The sequence below is a fragment of the Coffea arabica genome, chromosome 5e (genome assembly GCF_036785885.1).
Source record: "Coffea arabica cultivar ET-39 chromosome 5e, Coffea Arabica ET-39 HiFi, whole genome shotgun sequence".
Classification (NCBI taxonomy): Eukaryota; Viridiplantae; Streptophyta; class Magnoliopsida; order Gentianales; family Rubiaceae; genus Coffea; species Coffea arabica.
Window position 1 is genome coordinate 51,647,515 of NC_092318.1, and position 17,381 is coordinate 51,664,895.

Consider the following 17,381-nt stretch of genomic DNA (forward strand, 5'->3'; position numbering starts at 1 on the left):
AAAAAAAAAAAGCCATCCGTTGCTCTCTTTTCGCCGCATTTCATCAAAACCCCTAAGCGGCCTAAACTCCTAAACCCCTAGCCCCATTCCAAAGTGCAAAAAACAACCATTGCGGGCTCCCAAATTACGCCATGCCCATAAACTTAGACCACTGTTCAATTTCCCTGTCCCATAGACAATTTCCCATTAATCCCACCATGTTTAAAAACGTAATTAAGCACTCAGATTTGTTAAAATCCAGTAATTTTCCTTCCTTCTTCAGAATAAGATCCCATTTTACCGCCATAAAAAATTCATCCAAGAGTAATCATTTATTTTCCAGAATTAGTCCTCTCAGACAATCCTCCGCTGTAGTTCCTGTCCTCGATCAATGGGTTGAAGAGGGCAGAAAGATCCAAAAGATTGAGCTTCAGAGGATTATTCATGATCTCCGAAGCCGCAGGCGTTATTCTCAGGCCCTTCAGGTATAACCATGGAATTTTTTTTTTACCGCTTTTCGTAGCTTACTTTTTTTTTTTTTTTGACTTGGATCATAGAAAATTTTTTAGGTTAATTTTAGGACAAAAAAGAAATGTGGGATTTTTAATTTAGGCCATTCTGTTTCTGTTCTCAAGAGGGTTCTGCTATTGGTGCTCTATAAGCAGCAGTTGGAATTCTAGCTGCTGAAAGTTTATGAAGTAAATCGCAGTTAAATTATCTTTTTTTTTTTAACTGTAAGGTGCAAAGAAATGGTACGAAATTAAGTACCTTTCATGAAATTAGTAGGATTAACTATTTTGTGACTGAAAAATGTGCTTGATGGTTCCCTTAATAAATACAACATAGATAAGTTATAAGATAGGGCAGAAGAATCATGTCATACAAGCAACTAAGCTGTATAGAATTCAATTTGTAGTTTAATGACCTAGTTCGATTTTGCACGATGTTTTGGGTGAAAATAAAACTATTTGGGGGCTTAAAGATAACTCTTTTTTTTTTGTGCCTCAACGCTTGAAAGGAGTAATGGCATCAAATAACTGTGTGTATGATATCTGTAATGACGGGGCCTTTCCATTTTAAATCAGCTTTTTTGCCAATTGTTGGCATTTTAAATCAGTTAATGTTAGTTTTTGTATAAACAATGAGAAAAGTTGGTCATTCACTTCTCCTGCAAGTGAATAAAGGTGACAGATGAGGAACAGCTGAACATAGAGTGGTACTGGGAACTGAGCCGACAAGATTTTCTCTAATGATGACAGTAGGACTATCTTTCTTTTTGTTCTCCCCTTAATTCTTTTATCTTAATTTTTCACTATCTTATTTCAAATTATAGTCGTGTATGTTGCCTGAATTACATATCTTTGTCTTTTCAAGATGTGGTGTAGTAATTTTCCGTGTTTGTAAAGGTTTTTGGTGGTTGATGCTTGTTTTGGCAGGTTTCTGAATGGATGAGTCATGAAAGTCGCTGGACATTTTCTCCTAGTGATTGTGCCGTGCATGTGGATCTGGTTGGCGTGGTCCAGGGATGGGATGCTGCCGAGCGTTACTTTGACAGCTTGAAAGACCAAGAAAAGAATGACAAAACATATGGCGCTCTTTTAAACTGTTATGTTCGTGAAGGACTCCTAGAGAAGTCTCTTTTACATGTGCAAAAGATGGAGGATATCGGTTATGCTTCGTCAACTCTTGTTTACAACAATCTCATGTGCCTTTACAAACTAACCGGGCAGCTAGATAAAGTCCCTGAACTGTTGGCAGAGATGAAGAAGAATGGTGTGTCTCCTAATAACTTTAGCTATAGAATCTGCATAAACTGTTATGGAGAGAAGTCTGATCTTACTAGCTTGGAGGAGCTTTTGGAAGAGATGGAGAACCAACCTGACATTTCCATGGACTGGACCACCTATTCCATTGTGGCCAACTACTACATTAGAGATAACCAGAAGGAGAAAGCAATTGTCTTTTTAAAGAAATTGGAAGATACATTACTCAAAAATGCTGTGGGGTACAATCACTTGATTTCACTCCATGGGCAACTAGGGAATTTGGATGAGGTAACGAGACTCTGGGGTGTTCAAAAAATTGTCTGTAGAAAGCAAATCAACCGAGACTACATCACGATGCTCGGCGCTTTAGTGAAGCTTGGTGAACTTGAAAAGGCCAAAGAGCTGCTGCAGGAGTGGGAGTCTTCTTGCCACACGTATGATTTCAGAGTGCCCAACATTTTACTAATTGGGTACTGTCAGAAAGATCTAACCGAGAAGGCTGAGGACATGCTTCGCAAGATTGTGAAGAAAGGGAAAGTGCCAACTCCAAACAGTTGGGGGATTATTGCTGGAGGATATATGAATAAAGGTAACATGGAGAAGGCCTTTGAGTGCATGAAGGAAGCTCTGGCGGTACAAGAGCAAAACCCGAAATGGGATCCAAAACCTAGATTAGTTTTCAACATATTGAATTGGCTTGGCAATAGAGGAGAGCTTGAAGAGGTACAGGCTTTAATTAGGTCGTTAAGGACAGTTGTTCCAGCAAATAGAAACCTGTATCATGCATTAATTAAAGCAAATATTAGAGACAGGAAAGATGTTGATTGGGTTTTAGAGAGCATGAAAGCGGATGGTGTCGAGGAAGATGCAAAAGTTGAAAAGATACTTGCCATGAGATGAAGGAAGCTGGGAACTTCACATGATTCTAAGAAATTTTCGCAGTTTTGGAACATGCATTTTGCTTTACTTTCGCAGCTCTTGGAGAAGCTCGTAACTTTTTGAGATGCAGCACCTTATAAGTCAGCTGCTGAAGGATACAAGTCTGGTGTGGCTTTTCATAGGCAGGCTTACCAGGTTTGAAATAGACATGTACAGCCAAGGGAGGTGTGCAGCATGCAGTGGATTTCGGGCCTCAATAATTGTGGAATGCAATGTAGACAATAAACAGCAAATGTGTAGAATTAGTGCAACAAATGTATACACTTGAACAATAAATGTAAATCAGCAAAAACTGTTAGTACTTGTTTTTTAATCAATTACAGCTATTGAATTGAAATGAAGTTGTACCCAAACCATGAAATACTTGTAGAGGCTTCCCATCCCACCGCAATTCAGCAAGGGAATTAGGTATAATGACCTAGGATTTGGTTGCTGTAATATACTAAATTGATCCTGATTTTAACCTTAAAATTCTGCAGTTTTAAAAGGGCATGCAAGAAATATTTATTGAGATGCTTTGGCATATTGCGTGGCAGTAATATATCATTTGAAAAAATTGCCAAACAGAACCCCCAAAAAAAAAGAAGACCTATAATGATAATAATAATAATAAGGAAAAAGAGAAAAAGAAAAGAAAAATGAATAAGCAGAGAGCTATATAAGCGACGCTCCGCCAAATTCCAGAAAGCACCCGATAGTCTCCGTTCTTTGGCGGTTGTAGACCCGAACTGAGAAGATGGGGAAAGACCGAAGCAAAGCTCCGGAAGACGAAAACGGAGCACCGGTTAACAAAGGCCGCGACTATACGTCCGAATCCGGACCGGAGTCTAGGTCCGAGTCCGATGAAGGGTCCAAAAAGTCCGAAAGAAGCAGACATAGCAAGAGAGACCGAAGCAACAGGAAGAGAAGCCGAAGCTCAAGTAGAAAAGCGGGAGATGATGAAGACGATAGCTACACGTCACCATCTGAGTCGGAGTCTGACTCGGATTCGTATTCTGATACGGAGTCGGGAAGCTCCGAGGACTATTCGGAGTCGGAGGACGAGAGGAGGCGAAGGAAAAGGAGAGAGAGGAAGAAGAGGGAGGAGAAGGAGCGGAGGCGGAGGAAGGAGAAGGAGAAGAAGAGGAGAAGAAAAGAGAGGGAAGAGAAAGAAGAGAAAAGAAGAAGAAAGAAGAAAGAGGAGAAGAAGAAGAAGAAGAAGAAGAGCGATAAAGGCAAAACAGGAGCCGTCACAAATTTATGGGGCAAATATGGGATTATCAGAGAAACTGATATGTGGTAGGCTCATTCAACTTCCATTTCTCTATTTTGTGTTATTATTGCTGAAGAATTAGGGTTAGCATTTATCGCGTAAATGTTGGAGCTTAATGCTTGCAGTAAAATTCGTTCTTTTATTGGTTTTTGAGTAGCTTGACTTACAATGGCAGAGAGCTTTTTATTTTGCTATTTAATTGTGGATTCATATATGTTCTTGAGCTTGACTAGCATTTTATTAGAATGATGGAGCACTGCTTGGTATAATAGTTTAGAGAATGGCATTTTGGCTAGGGAACGACTGTGGCATATTAGGTTGTTTGGATTCTGAAGATACCATGTATGCATCACTGCTGTAGTCTGAACAGTCTCCGATATGCTAGGTGGTTGATCAATCTTGATTCTTGATTGAGACATTACCTGGTGACTTGCTTTTGTTGCTGGATAATGATGACCTCTCTTAGGGGAATATGCTTTTAGTCATTCTCAGAGAACAATTGTGTTCATTTTCCTTCCACTTTGTGCCTGTTAACACAGGTGTTGCTTGCTAATTTATCAGTTATTTGGATGCCTTTTTCTTGCAGGAATAAGCGACCCGAGTTCACTGCATGGTTAGCAGAAGTGAAGAAGGTTTTCCTTTTATCTTGATTTTATTTTGAATAAAAAATGTGCCTTATGTACATGGTTGAGTTGTGATTTAGGACATTCAACTATAGTTAAACAATTTTCAATTGTCAGTTCCGAGTGATTATGCTGATATTCCTTTGGTTTTATAGGTGAATCTGGAAAGTCTTCCAAATTGGGAGGAGAAGCAAATGTTTAAAGAGTGAGTGCCCAATATGTTCTCAAACAGTTAATGTATACAAGTTTGTTCACTATATGCATCATAGGGTATAGCTGTATTCTTATGTAAATTGTTTATCTTTTCATCTATTTTCCTACCAAGCAAGTTACCAATGTAATCTTCGTGAAGATTCTAACAAATTGTGTCTGCAGATTCATGGAAGATCACAATACTGCTACATTCCCTTCTAAAAAGTAAGGGTCTACAGCATTCTCAATTATCTTTTTTCGTTTCTAGTGATATAGGGTTACATTGTGCTTTTTGAGATATGGGTCAGGGATTAGATTGCTTTAGATGTGCTTGTTCTAGGGTGCATTGATGGATTTTGATACTTCTTAGTACAGGACATTCTCTAGTTAGATAACCATGAAACTTTGGTTGCAGGCAAAGTAGAGTTTCCTTTGACAGCTTTTCCCTTACAAGCCAAAGTTGGATACCAATGAACTTGAATTTCTAATTCATAAATAGATTGATAAATAATTATTGAGGGCAATGCTTGAGCAATTTAGTTTTGAGACTATTGATCTGTGTCTTAGAAGGTGACAGCTTAGATAAAAATGTACAGGTAGCCCAGTGCATAGAATTGTTGAGAACTGGAGTTTACTTGTGCAATTTCCCTGTTTGAGTTCCTCGACTAGACACATTATTTTTGCTCGTTTAACTTTTTTATGTTAGTTTGTCACTTATTTTTGATTTATACAAAAAGGGAAGAAGTTTAGTCTTTACGGTCCCTACCCATATCTTGATTCGCAATGCACTGTTGTACATTTCTAATATGTTTGTGTGCAAATGAAAACTTTGTTCTGCAGTTGCAGGCCTGATTTCACTTATAAATGGGCTGCTGCTTTCATTTCCTTCTGAACATTTTTCCTTTTTATTTCTGTACTACCTTAAAAGTTTAATGTTTGATAATTTAGCAGCCATTAAGTATGTGATCTCTCTGTTGATAACTTTTTCTTTTAACATTACTTATTGATGCAGGTATTACAATCTCGATGCTTATCACAGACGCCAGATGGAAAAGGAAATAAAGAGAGGTTTAAAGAGAGGTTCCAAGAAAGTCCGGGTGACAGAACGTACTGTATTTAATGATGAAGAACAGCGCAGGTATAGTTTCTATTGATGAGTTTGTTCTGACTGTTAATTGGTATTCCTGTAGTCATCAATTTAGTTAGAATTTTGGTTGTCAAATTTCTGCAATTTGATGATTAGATTCATTAGGTGCAATCAATTAAATAATGAGATTCACTAAGCGTGATCAGCAGAGTTTGTTTCCAACTGGACCACCTCTTCAGGTCTAATGTAAAGTATTTTACAAGCGTATCATAAATTACAGGTTAGAAATGCTGCAAGAACGTGAAAGACAGAAGGAAGAACAGGTTGAAGCGTTGAAGCGCTCGATGCAAAGTGGAATGGTATGTTCGTTTGATAAATCAAGAATATCGTCCTGCTATTATATTTCAATTGTGTGCGGTATGTTGATATTCTTCTGTCAATTTTGGGCACTTTGTTAACATTCTTTCATGCTGATGCCTAGGCACAAGCGATGAAAGAGCAGGCTCAACTCAAGGAAGAGATGGCATACCAATACAAGATTGGCAACTTTGAGGTGAAGATAATTATGTTTATATGCGACTGTCAATTGACTAGAAAGTTGACTCTTTTTCCGCTTTGGCATTAATAACTCCGCTTATCTACTCTTGTAATTTAGGCTGCAGCTGCGATCCAAAGAAGGCTTGACCCAGATGTTGCAATGTAATTAGGCCTTTGAAAGTTTGTCAATTGACTTAAATTTGCCAGTTGCGAAGTTTACGTGACGGAATTTGGGATGCTGAGAGCTTTCAGAAGGTCCCCGTATCTATCTTCTTGGCAGAGCGGGAGATGGAGAAATGCTAATGATCTGAACTTTTCCCAAGTGCAACCTGATATGCGGATCCATCCTGTAGAATTATAAAAGTGAGAGAGAGAGCCACAGCAAATTTATTTTATCTGTCGTCTGTGATCAGAGGAAGAGCAAGAAGGGTGATGTACTATTACTCTATTCTGTCTTCTGCGAAGGCACGCACTTACTGCTGTGACAGCAGATTGTGGCAATAATTTGATGTTCAGAATAGTTAGGACTGATGACGACACACCTCCCTCTGTGTCCAGATTGGTTGAGAAGCAATTTTATTGCGTTAGTTATGGCGCTAGTCACGTAACATTATTATTATTATAAGCTTACAATTTTGGTAGGACTGAAGAATTGAAGAACGGACGAAGGCAAAAATAGTCCACCCAAAGACGAAAGTCGCATCTCCCCCCATGTTTTATCACCATTTGCCCGCAAAACTCCGGAGGCCTGTTTCATTGATTGAAAATAGAAGATGTGATAACACGCTTCGGGTCGATACGCACCTTTTAAATAAAGGATACTTCTTTTGCTTTTAAATACTGTAGTACGTGTTAACTGAAATTTTGGGGGAGAAGCAAAGTCCTGAGGTACAATTCCTTGTCGTAAAAAATCGGAGGGAAGCCAGCCCAATCACCTTTTGACAGAGGAGAAAGATCCATCATTCATGTACCGAACATCCGATTCCATCTCATAATCACCACGGTCCAGTCCAACCAGGCATGTATCTTGGTGGGGCGGGCACCTCCCAATCACAGCCAGCGTACCTGCGATTGCGAAAGCCTTTCGCCCGGATTTTTGGTGCTCCATTGTACTGACGAGATATCCAGACCTTAAAGAATCAATTCATTTAATGTTAGACGTCAAAGAAGAGTAAAATTATACTCCACAAAGCAATAGAAATACAAGGCGAATATAGCAGAGCCCATAGAATGAATGACAGAAAAGTCGTGCGGCCTCCTCTTTCTCCATTTCCAAAACCCCCTTTCTTCCTTCGCCCACAATTTAGGAGCCAGGCAGCCTAGTGAAATGGCAATCCGGAAAGAGAGAAATTAGTCAACTCCCTTAAGCTCTCCTGTTTACAAACTGCTCAATTACCAATTTATGGTTAAAAACATCTTGCGGCTGCCTTTTTGGCAAATCAAGTCGGGCTTCGTGAGTCCCTCTGCTGCCGAAAATTCAGAGCCGAAACGCCAAAAGCTGTCAAATGAATCAACAACAGAGCCCGCAATTGATATGATCAGCGATTTGCCAGAATTGGTACTGTTTCACATCCTCTCTTTCCTTCCCACAAATGACGCTGTTGCAACCAGCATTTTATCAACAAAATGGCGGTTTCTGTGGACTAAGATGACTATTTTCAATTTTGATGACGGGTTATTTCCAGCGGGTGGTTCTGGCTCTTCTGGGCGTCGGAATCGTCGACTAGATGCTGGAAAAAGAGAAATTTTTGTCAATTTTGTTGACAGGGTTTTCCTAGTTACTGCGGCTACATTCATGAAGAAACTCAGTCTCAAGTGCGGTAAACGTTGTGGTCAAAATCATATTAACAATTGGATCAGGACTGCAATTGGCCGCGGCGTTGAAGAGCTTGATTTGACCACTTATGGCCATGGTCTAGATTATCGGCTGCCTGGCAGTAGTCTTTTCATTTGCAAGACTCTAGTGGCTCTCAACCTCTCTGGTGATGTCATGATCAATGAAACTAGCTCCGGTAGTTTTCCAAACCTCAAAATTCTTTACCTCACTTCCGTTAAGTATCAAAGTGATGATTCTGTCCGTAAGTTCATATCTAGCTGTTTGGTGCTTGAACAGTTGACTGTTGTAAGAGACAGAGAGGATAATGTGGTCACTTTTACTATATCTGCACCCACACTGAAGCATCTTACCATAGACTTTCGATCCTGTTCTGATGATTCTGACCGCGCACTCAAGATAAATGCCCCTGCTCTTCAGTGTCTCAATTTGTTTGATGATCTATCTATAAACTTCATGGTAGAAGACTTAACCTCCTTAGTTGAAGCAAAGGTCGATGTTTTCAATAAGAAAATGCTGATGTACAATGAGGGTTACAGGGATTCTGTGGTTGGATTTCTCATGTCACTGCATAATGCAAAAATTCTTTGCCTGCGGTATCATTCAGTTGAGGTCAGTTGCTCCTATGCTGATCCAATATGGAGTAGCAAATGAATCGGTTGACCCTTGATAGTAGAAGTCCATGCATTGACTATCCCCCTCTGTTGTTTTTAGTTGATGGCCAAGTTACTTTATGAAAAAAAAAGTGATTTTTACTTTTTCGTCTCCAGGTTCTTAGTTATTACTGGATATCTACAAGGTTTCAGAATTTAATACGATTGGTTTTGCAAAGTCGTTACTGCGACTGGATTGCACTAGAAGATTTGCTTCAACAAGCGGAAAATTTGGTATGTGCCTTGGTAATACTACTTTGCAGAAGATTTGTTTCGAACTAATTCTCACCCTTTAGTGGAAAGTGGGGAAGGGTGTGTATAAATTGTACTTAAATATCTGTCTTTGTGAAAACCAGGAGACTTTTCATGTGAACGCTCGTTTCATCCACTGGAGGGAACCTGAACAGGTGCCTAAATGTGTGTCATCAACCCTCACAAGAATTTTTCTTGGCAGCTTTGGATGTGTGAAATATGAAAGGACAATGGTGAAATATTTCTTAAACAATGCCAAAGTCTTGAAATCAATGGAGATACTTACTTATAATGTGGATGAGTTGAAGAAAGAAAATACACTTCAGAAGATACTGAGGTTCCAGAGAGCATCTCAGGCATGTCAAATTAAATTGTCTTGAGAATTGGATGACATGGATGGAGAAAGTCATTTTGGGAATGTTCATCGAGTAAGATGTCCATGACAACTTGGCTATTTTCTGTGAGATGCTTCAAATTTCACTCTTTTATGATGTACTGAAGTTAAAATCTAACTTTTTAATTGCTTGGCAGTCAATAATTTTGTCTGCCGGATGGCAGGTGATGTTGCTAAGTTCTGAGTGTTGTTTTCTTGAGCAGTGCCAGAGTCTTGGGATCTCAATGGAGATGCGTAGTCGTGATGCTAGTGATTTAGAGAAATACTACAGGACAGTTCAAAAGATACTGAGGTTTCCGGGAACATCTCAGGCATGTGAATTTCAATTTTCTCGAGATTTTGCCAATTGGGATAGAATGCAAGGAGAGATTTATTATGCCATGGATGAGCAAAATCTCTATGACAACCTAGTTGTTTCTGTGGGGTGCTTCAAATTCTACTCTTCAAGTGTTAACTTATCTGGAAATACTATGGATGGACTATTTTGTTATTCTTCATTTCTATTGCTCGATGGCAAGTGATTTTGCTAAGACTTTTTTTTTTTTTTAACGGATTTTGCTAAGTCCTGTTGTTTGCATGCTGTTGTTTATTACTAATACAATCTTATAATATCCAAAATGCATATGATATGCCCATAAAGTTATGGATAATGGTCAACACTGGAAATGTGGAACTAGATGCGTGTCCCTGGCCTGGCATAGTTCTTGGTTTAAACCTTGAATTTGTAAGACTACCTAGTTCCGTACTTGGTTCCAATTGCAGGGAAGCTCGGATGGTAGTAATTTTTTTTCGTTTTTGGTAAAAGAGGGAAATTAATATGCTGTTACTTTAGTCTTACATCTGTTATAAAGGAAAGCAACTTTGACCACATTCTGTGCGGGGGACAATGCAAGATAGGAGATTCTATCGACATTGAAGGATTTGCCTCGAATGAACGAAAATATTGAGATCCCAATTTACAAGGGGATCTGATAAAGAAGAAAGATTGATAATCGACATAGAGCGAGTTCACGATCACTTGATTGATTTCTATCTAGCTAAACTAGGTTTTGGAACCCTTTTAGACTTACGGTGCGTTTGATAAAATTAAAGTATGAAAACTAAAATTTCTAACCAACAATGCAAGATAGGAGATTCTATGGACATTGAAGGATTTGCCTCAAATGAACAAAAATATTGAGATCCCAATTTACAAGGGGATGTGATGAAGAAGAGAGCTTGATAATCGATATAGAGAGAATTCATGGTCACTTGATTGATTTCTAACTAGTTAAACTAGGTTTTGGGACTTTTTTAGATTTAGGGTGCATTTGATAAAATTAAAGTATGAAAACTGAAATTTGAAATCGTTAAGTTACTGAATTGTTAAGTATTAAATCCGATATATTTGAATGTATATCATATTAAATAATAAGTGACTAACTTACTATTTATTTTTTTGGAATAAGTTTTACCTAGAAAATTCAGTACCACTTAATTAATTCAGATGTTGTATTTTTTGTTATTAAACGTGTATGAACATGTTAAGATATGAATCCATTAAATTTAAGTATTAAATTGAATTATCAAACAGGCCTTAGTTTGGATGGAAGGGTTTGAAAACAAAAGAAGAGAAAGGAATGGAAAAGTTAAGAATTCCCCTGTTTGGGAGTTTTAAAGTGGAAGGAAAAGTAAAGAAACGGAAAACGGGGAGGGACGAACTGTTAAAGAAGAGATTCTGCCGAAACATGGAGAGAAATGGAAGGAAACATGAGGCTAAGCTTCTAAACTTTTTGAAAATGCCAAACCTGTCCAAAAAATATGAACGAGCAAAACACTAATATCCAATGAGCAAGTTATATATATACATATATATACTATGTATAAATTTTTTTACACCATCAGATTTAGATCGTGCTATATAACATAACATGAAATTAAATTTGAAATTTAAATCATATGCATTGGGTATACATCCATAACTGCTAACATAAAAATATCACTATATTGTCGTCCGTCAGTGCATAAAAAGTTAATTCATATTCAATTTATCTAAAATCATTCCATTTTTTTTTAAACTCCCAAACAATTTGACACAAGCCAAGATTAGGTACATCAGCACAAAGGCATAAAAGAATTTTAATCTTTTTGACAAAACAGCGCATATTTTGTTGGTAGAAAATAAAGAATATGACGGCCAAGTTGCTTATCGTATCAAACCCATGGTAAACTTCCCCTTGTTGGAGACCTTCTGACGTCTTGGGCCTGATTCTTCCGTAAGAACGGAATCCGAATTGCCTGATTTAGATGTTTCCAAGTTGTGCTGCAACTCCAATAATACCAAATGTTCGAAACTATTATTGGAAGGAACTCAATAGGAGTCTACCATTATAGTCCTACTGCACTTGGTGTCTTCTTTAAAAGGTGACAATCCAGCTTTTGCAATTTTTACCTTCAACATCTGTCAGTCTTGAAATTAAAGTTCCAAGAATAATACACAGTGATAACTGATAAATTCCAGTTCCTACTTGTTTTCTAGCATCTCTGTCCATATACAAGAGTGTTGGAAGTTTGAAGCCTCCTCCTATTGGACCAAATTTTTTTCCCTCATTTTTAACCTTCCATGTAACCGAAAACCCAATTTCTGAGACTCAAGAGCCCATTGAGCTAATCTCGCTGCAGAAAATTTTAATACGTACGTGAGATCTGCAATTTCCCTGACTTGTAGAACCAGCTAACCGAAAATGCTGTACCAACACCTTCTCTGCAAATTGCAACAAGAAGATGGAACATGCACAATGGTCATCAATAGGAAATACGACTGTGCAGGATAGTTGAAACTGATACAAACCAAGAGGCAGCACAATAGAAACCCCCACTTTTTATATGGACAGATATAAGGTGCAGCTCATGAAGATCTCAAGAAAATGCGATTTCACACATCTCAGATCCTCTGGGGAGTTTAGATATCTTCTGCAGTATACAAAATTTTGCTTCAAAGTCAGTTTCTTTTGTTCCCACATGACATGAGCAGTATGATGCAATTCTAATGCTTCTAGGACTCTACCACGATCTTTAGAAGGTACTCTAGCATAGCAAGCTCATCATCTGTCCCCAAGAAACTATCAATTGAAATTGCTATGAGGGATGACAGCAAACATCTTGGAACAACCTTCGGGTCAACACTTCCATGAAGTGTTAACAAGCTCAATATAGGACTCAGAATCCTATTGGCATACCCCAACAACCAGAAAACACACAACAGTGAAAGAGAGAACTAATTCAATACCAGTAGAAAGCATAAGAATATTTTACATCAAACTTGTAATCTTGCTTTCAAAATTCCAAGAATAAATTGTTATCTTAAAAGATCACTTGTTACGTGTATATGTTTATCTGTAATGTAAATATTGTCAATCTGTTCATTCCTATTTTCCATTATGTGTACGGATGATCAACCAATTGCATGAAGTCTAGGTTGTGAAGGAGGCACCAAACTGACCTTTACAAATTTCAGAACCTCTAATTGATTTGAACTCACAAGGAAATATGGCAGCAGATGATGCCATAAAGAACAGCAAGTGCCGAGACTTAACTGACTTTGTTGCTGAAAGTTGTTCTTCCAGACTAGACGCCAGTAATGACAATTCTTGGATGAGATAAAGGTGAACTACTGTTGTAATATGTATTTAAATTTAGACTGCTTTAATCAAGTACAGGAAATGGCCAACTTACCGATGATGTATGACCTGATAAAGAGAGAAATTTCACATTGCAGAACGCTTCAAAACTCTTAACCACTACCTTAGGATAACGGAATACATTGTTCCAACGTCTCAAACCAACAGAGACACCAAGATCAATTTTTGCTTCAACCAAGGATCCAATGTCTGTTAGACTGTTACCAAGAGACACTCAGACACATGATCCTTTACATCCTGGTACTCAAAGTGTAGGGGCACCAATATCAAGCACTCTCTCAGGAGCAATCGCGTAATTATGATCAAGATAATATATTTTCAGACTTTTTAGTTTAGGTGCCGTTATACCAAACGTTGTCACCTTATCCGTCTCATCCCTCATGACTAACAAATTTTCAAGCACCAAACAGCTAGAAATTAGTTTCCTAACAGATAGGTCATTTAGACTTCTAACACGATCAAGATGTAGAGTTTTTAGACTAGGAAAACAAACCAAGGAGCACATAGGACCATTTATCATGATACTGCTGGACAACTTATAGAGACACAAGTGTTTTGCAATTAAAAACACACCGTGGCATATCAATTCTTGGACCGAGGGTAGAGCCCAGATAAATTTGTTAAACGTTGCGGGCATTTGCCATCAGAACCCATGATTCAACATTAGATGATCTAGTGTTTGACCCACATTGTAGACTGAACTTATGAATGCATCTTGAATTATTCTGCAGCAAAACCCTGTAAACAAATTCATCTGTTTTTGGGTACCTTCACTTTCGCTCATGCAACTCAAAGGACATTAGTCCAAAGCAATTCCCGTCTTCTTGATGAACACCAGTTGCTCAATTCCCATCTTCATGATGAATACCAGTTGCTCACAATGATGATAATCCTAGTTGTAAGGATTTACTCAAAATTATTATGATTACATGCATTTTTGGTTTTCCTACAAAGTTGTAATAATGCAAGTGTAGAATAGTTATACGGTCATCGTAATGATTTAATTTATGCGATTGCTAACCAGCATGGTCAAGGAATAGCAAATTAGAATGCCTTTCTTTTCCCCTCACGTTAGAAGCTTCTTTTGTAAGTTTTATTAGTTTAAATGTCACAAGGGAAATTGGGAGAAAAAGATTAGATACAAAAGTGATTTTTTTATATTGAAGAAGTGATACTAAAATTTGTATCAAGAATAAAGGCCTTTCTATTTTAGAAATAAAGTTCAAAATATCTTTTACTTCTATGTTCTTGGTTCAAAATCACCTTGGCGTACCCGTTTATAGATCTAGTACCAAGTTGGAACCTAGAAAAGGAGCTTATTGCCACAATAATCTTTTAAAAAAAAAAAAAAAATTTCAAACTTATATAGTTCCAAAATTTATTTCCTAGTTAATTTATTCGTTGCCATGTGGATTTCAAATATGGAAATCTAATCATGCTTAAGCTTTTTCTCTTATCTTCTTTCTTTTTTTGGGAGATACAATCCCTATTAAAAATGTTAATAACTACTCTTGCTAATTCACATTAGATGAATCCGCAATTATTTTTACTAGTTCAAATCTTAGTAATTGTCTACAATCTGCAAAGTAAATAAAAACTCTTCTCTATTTATTATAGATTGTCTACTTCGTGAAAATTCTTAATATATTTGAAAATTTCTTAAATAGTCATAATAACTAAAAAAATTCTTGCCATATAGATAAACTGAAATCTTTGGAGATCTATTTTACTAATTCATGATGTTTCACTCTTAGAATGCACAATGATAACTCTTCCAAATGTCAACTATTAACTTATCTTGGCGTTAAATCTGGTACTAATCATGACTTAGATTCTCTATAATAGGTCAAACAATGACAAGAAAAATTTTCTTGTCATTTTTCTTTTCCTTTAAAATGGAATTTTGTAGTTCACATTAAATTATGGTCATTATCTTGAAATACTTACTACTTTGTCACCCAAACTTCTTGAAGTGTATAAAGTCAATAGTTCATCATCTTTTTGACCAAAAAAAAAAAATAGTTCATCATTTATGTTATTGCATATAACAACAAATAAAGAAAGAAACTTATGATATAACAATCAAGAATATTGTTAGGAAGGAACAGTGGCAGCCAAAAAACAAAAGCAAATTGTTAGAAGATAGGATATATGTGCAACATGATTTTGCTATTTGGTTTCATAAGAGTACACAATAGTGGATATGGTATTATTGTTTTCATGAAAGGGTAAATTTTTCTACAAAATTATTGCAATTCAAGCGATAATTGATAATTTTAAAGCATTAATTAATATGGATTTATTTTCCTTTCTTGGTTTGGCTATAGCGTTCCTATAAAGCATCAAATAGAAAAAAACATATAACATATAATTATAAGTGATTCTTTTCTTTTGATGGGGAGCCCACATGGCAATAAATGGATTAACAAGGGAATAAAAAGTGGAAGAGTATTATTTTGGAATTATTTTCTAAGAAGTAGATTACTTTGGCCAAAAACTCCTTAGAAAAGCCCAAAACATAGTAACTACCTATTACATGTAACTATTTTACTAATGCTCAACTTTTACACATTCTAAAGAAAGCCACTCAACAAAAAAAGTTAGAAGCATTTTAAAATATGGAAGATTTTTGTAAGTAAAAGATTTGCAAAATCCAAGCCAACAAATTACTTGGATTTGTTTTGTTAACAAGAAGAATGGTCGTTACGGTAGACATTTTTTATTATGACATTACCCAAAAGAAAAATAAGATAATCATTTTTGAAGATTGACATAAGGCACTAATCCAGCCACATAAATTTTCCTTTCTCCTCAGTTTTTCACTGGACGTGTAAATTTTGTTGAAAGTACCATAACTTCAACCAAAAACTCCCATGATCCTTAAATAACTACCTTTTGTGTAGCTAAAACTCAGCTGCCTGCATGCTAATGAGCGATTCATCAATCAATCGTTCACAAACAGTAGTACTACGTTAAATAATAAACCCAATCTTAAAGTTTACATTAAAATTCTTTTACAAGCAAGAGAAATATAGATGAAGAACACAGGAGTTCAAAAAGAAGATGATAAAACACCAAAGAAGGGAGTTGGGTGGTGAATATTAATGAAGATACACGTCAAGCATGTCAAATTAAAAATGTTCTTGAGAATTGGATGAAATGGAGGGAAAAAGTGATTTTGGCAATGTTCATCGACTAAAATACCCATGACAACTTGGCTATTTTCTGTGAGATGCTTCAAATTTCACTCTTTTATGATGTCCTAAAGTTAAAATCTAATTCTTAAATTGCTTGGCTATCATTTAATTTCGTCTGCTAGATGGCAGGTGATGTTGCTAAGCTCAAATTGTTGTTTTCTTGAGCAATGGCAGAATCCCGGAATCAATGGAGGTACGTAGTCGTAATAATGCTGATGATTTGGAGAAAAACTACAGGACAATCATGTCAAATTGAATTTTCTTGAGATTTTGGCAGTGTAAGGAGAGTCATTTTGCCATGAATAGTTGAGTGACTGTGTGTGACAACCTTGTTGTTCCTTTAGGGTGCTTTAGATTTCACTCTTCCAAGTGATAAGTTAACTGGAAATACTACTATGGTTGGAGTATTTTGTTATTCTCCGTTTCTGTTACTAATTGGCCGGTGATTTTGCAGTCTTGTATTTTTATTTTTTTTGTATTCTGTTGTTTGGTACTACTTCAATCTAATCACATTCAAAAATTGTATTCGATAAGGTGGAATTAGATGTGTGTCCCTGTCCTGGCTTAGTTCCACATTTGGTTCCGATTGATTGTACGTAGCGCAAAGCAATGAATTCATCTTGAAATTTGTTAACGAGAAACTCTGAAAACAAGAATAATAAGGAAAAAAACATGATTTTGAAAGCCTTAGAGTTTCAATATATGAAAGGTTTTTATGATTAAAAGACTTGCAAAATCCGGGTAAAAAATTACTACTTGGGTTTATTTAGTTAGCAAGAAGGATAATCCATGCTACAAAAAAAAAAATAATAAAACTAAGCACATAATTATGATATTAATCAAGAGAAGAATATGATAGTCAATTTGGAAGATTAAATAAGCTAGTCTTCAGCCACAAAAAGTTAATTTCCTTTGTTATCCTTACTTTTTGCTGGATGCATAAATTATGTACAAAATGTAAATATTTCATTAGAATTTTTACCTGTTAAGTAGCTC

The 17,381-nt window shown here is 36.6% G+C and overlaps 3 protein-coding genes across 7 annotated transcripts; all 3 read left to right on the top strand.

Annotated features, from left to right (window-relative positions):
• LOC113743618 (pentatricopeptide repeat-containing protein At4g21705, mitochondrial-like) lies at nucleotides 1–2,987 on the top strand. The gene is made up of 2 exons (XM_027271666.2): nucleotides 1–464; nucleotides 1,416–2,987. The coding sequence occupies exons 1-2, from the start codon at nucleotides 132–134 to the stop codon at nucleotides 2,643–2,645; spliced, it is 1,563 nt and encodes a 520-aa protein (XP_027127467.1). The 5' UTR covers nucleotides 1–131; the 3' UTR covers nucleotides 2,646–2,987.
• Nucleotides 2,988–3,334: 347 nt separating this feature from the next.
• Nucleotides 3,335–6,974, top strand: LOC113688208 (uncharacterized). Its single transcript, XM_027205958.2, has 8 exons — nucleotides 3,335–3,962; nucleotides 4,523–4,568; nucleotides 4,715–4,764; nucleotides 4,935–4,976; nucleotides 5,764–5,889; nucleotides 6,119–6,197; nucleotides 6,320–6,391; nucleotides 6,494–6,974. Exons 1-8 carry the CDS (start codon nucleotides 3,421–3,423, stop codon nucleotides 6,539–6,541), a joined length of 1,005 nt encoding a protein of 334 aa, XP_027061759.1. The 5' UTR covers nucleotides 3,335–3,420; the 3' UTR covers nucleotides 6,542–6,974.
• Nucleotides 6,975–7,119: 145 nt separating this feature from the next.
• LOC113688206 (F-box/LRR-repeat protein At3g59190) lies at nucleotides 7,120–10,038 on the top strand. Of its 5 annotated transcripts, none has more exons than XR_003447892.2 (4): nucleotides 7,120–8,821; nucleotides 8,980–9,096; nucleotides 9,219–9,574; nucleotides 9,712–10,038. XR_003447892.2 is itself a non-coding variant. In XM_027205954.2 (4 exons), exons 1-3 carry the CDS (start codon nucleotides 7,778–7,780, stop codon nucleotides 9,492–9,494), a joined length of 1,437 nt encoding a protein of 478 aa, XP_027061755.1. In that variant the 5' UTR covers nucleotides 7,120–7,777; the 3' UTR covers nucleotides 9,495–9,542; nucleotides 9,646–10,038. The 5 variants fall into 5 exon arrangements, 4 of the variants coding, with proteins under 4 accessions (XP_027061755.1, XP_027061757.1, XP_027061756.1 ...); XM_027205954.2 differs by having other exon boundaries at nucleotides 9,219–9,542; nucleotides 9,646–10,038; XM_027205956.2 differs by having other exon boundaries at nucleotides 9,219–9,542; nucleotides 9,673–10,038.
• Nucleotides 10,039–17,381: the final 7,343 nt, after the last annotated feature.

Bases quoted from the DNA above. Each gene is read 5' to 3' on its own strand.
- LOC113743618 (XM_027271666.2), top strand. From the start codon at position 132: ATGCCCATAAACTTAGACCACTGTTCAATTTCCCTGTCCCATAGACAA. The intron at 465-1,415 runs GTATAACCATGG...TTGTTTTGGCAG, and splicing joins GTTATTCTCAGGCCCTTCAG to GTTTCTGAATGGATGAGTCA.
- LOC113688206 (XM_027205953.2), top strand. From the start codon at position 7,778: ATGGTTAAAAACATCTTGCGGCTGCCTTTTTGGCAAATCAAGTCGGGC. The intron at 8,822-8,979 runs GTCAGTTGCTCC...TTTCGTCTCCAG, and splicing joins TGCGGTATCATTCAGTTGAG to GTTCTTAGTTATTACTGGAT. The intron at 9,097-9,218 runs GTATGTGCCTTG...TGTGAAAACCAG, and splicing joins TTCAACAAGCGGAAAATTTG to GAGACTTTTCATGTGAACGC.
- LOC113688208 (XM_027205958.2), top strand. From the start codon at position 3,421: ATGGGGAAAGACCGAAGCAAAGCTCCGGAAGACGAAAACGGAGCACCG. The intron at 3,963-4,522 runs GTAGGCTCATTC...TTTTTCTTGCAG, and splicing joins ATCAGAGAAACTGATATGTG to GAATAAGCGACCCGAGTTCA. The intron at 4,569-4,714 runs GTTTTCCTTTTA...TTGGTTTTATAG, and splicing joins GGTTAGCAGAAGTGAAGAAG to GTGAATCTGGAAAGTCTTCC.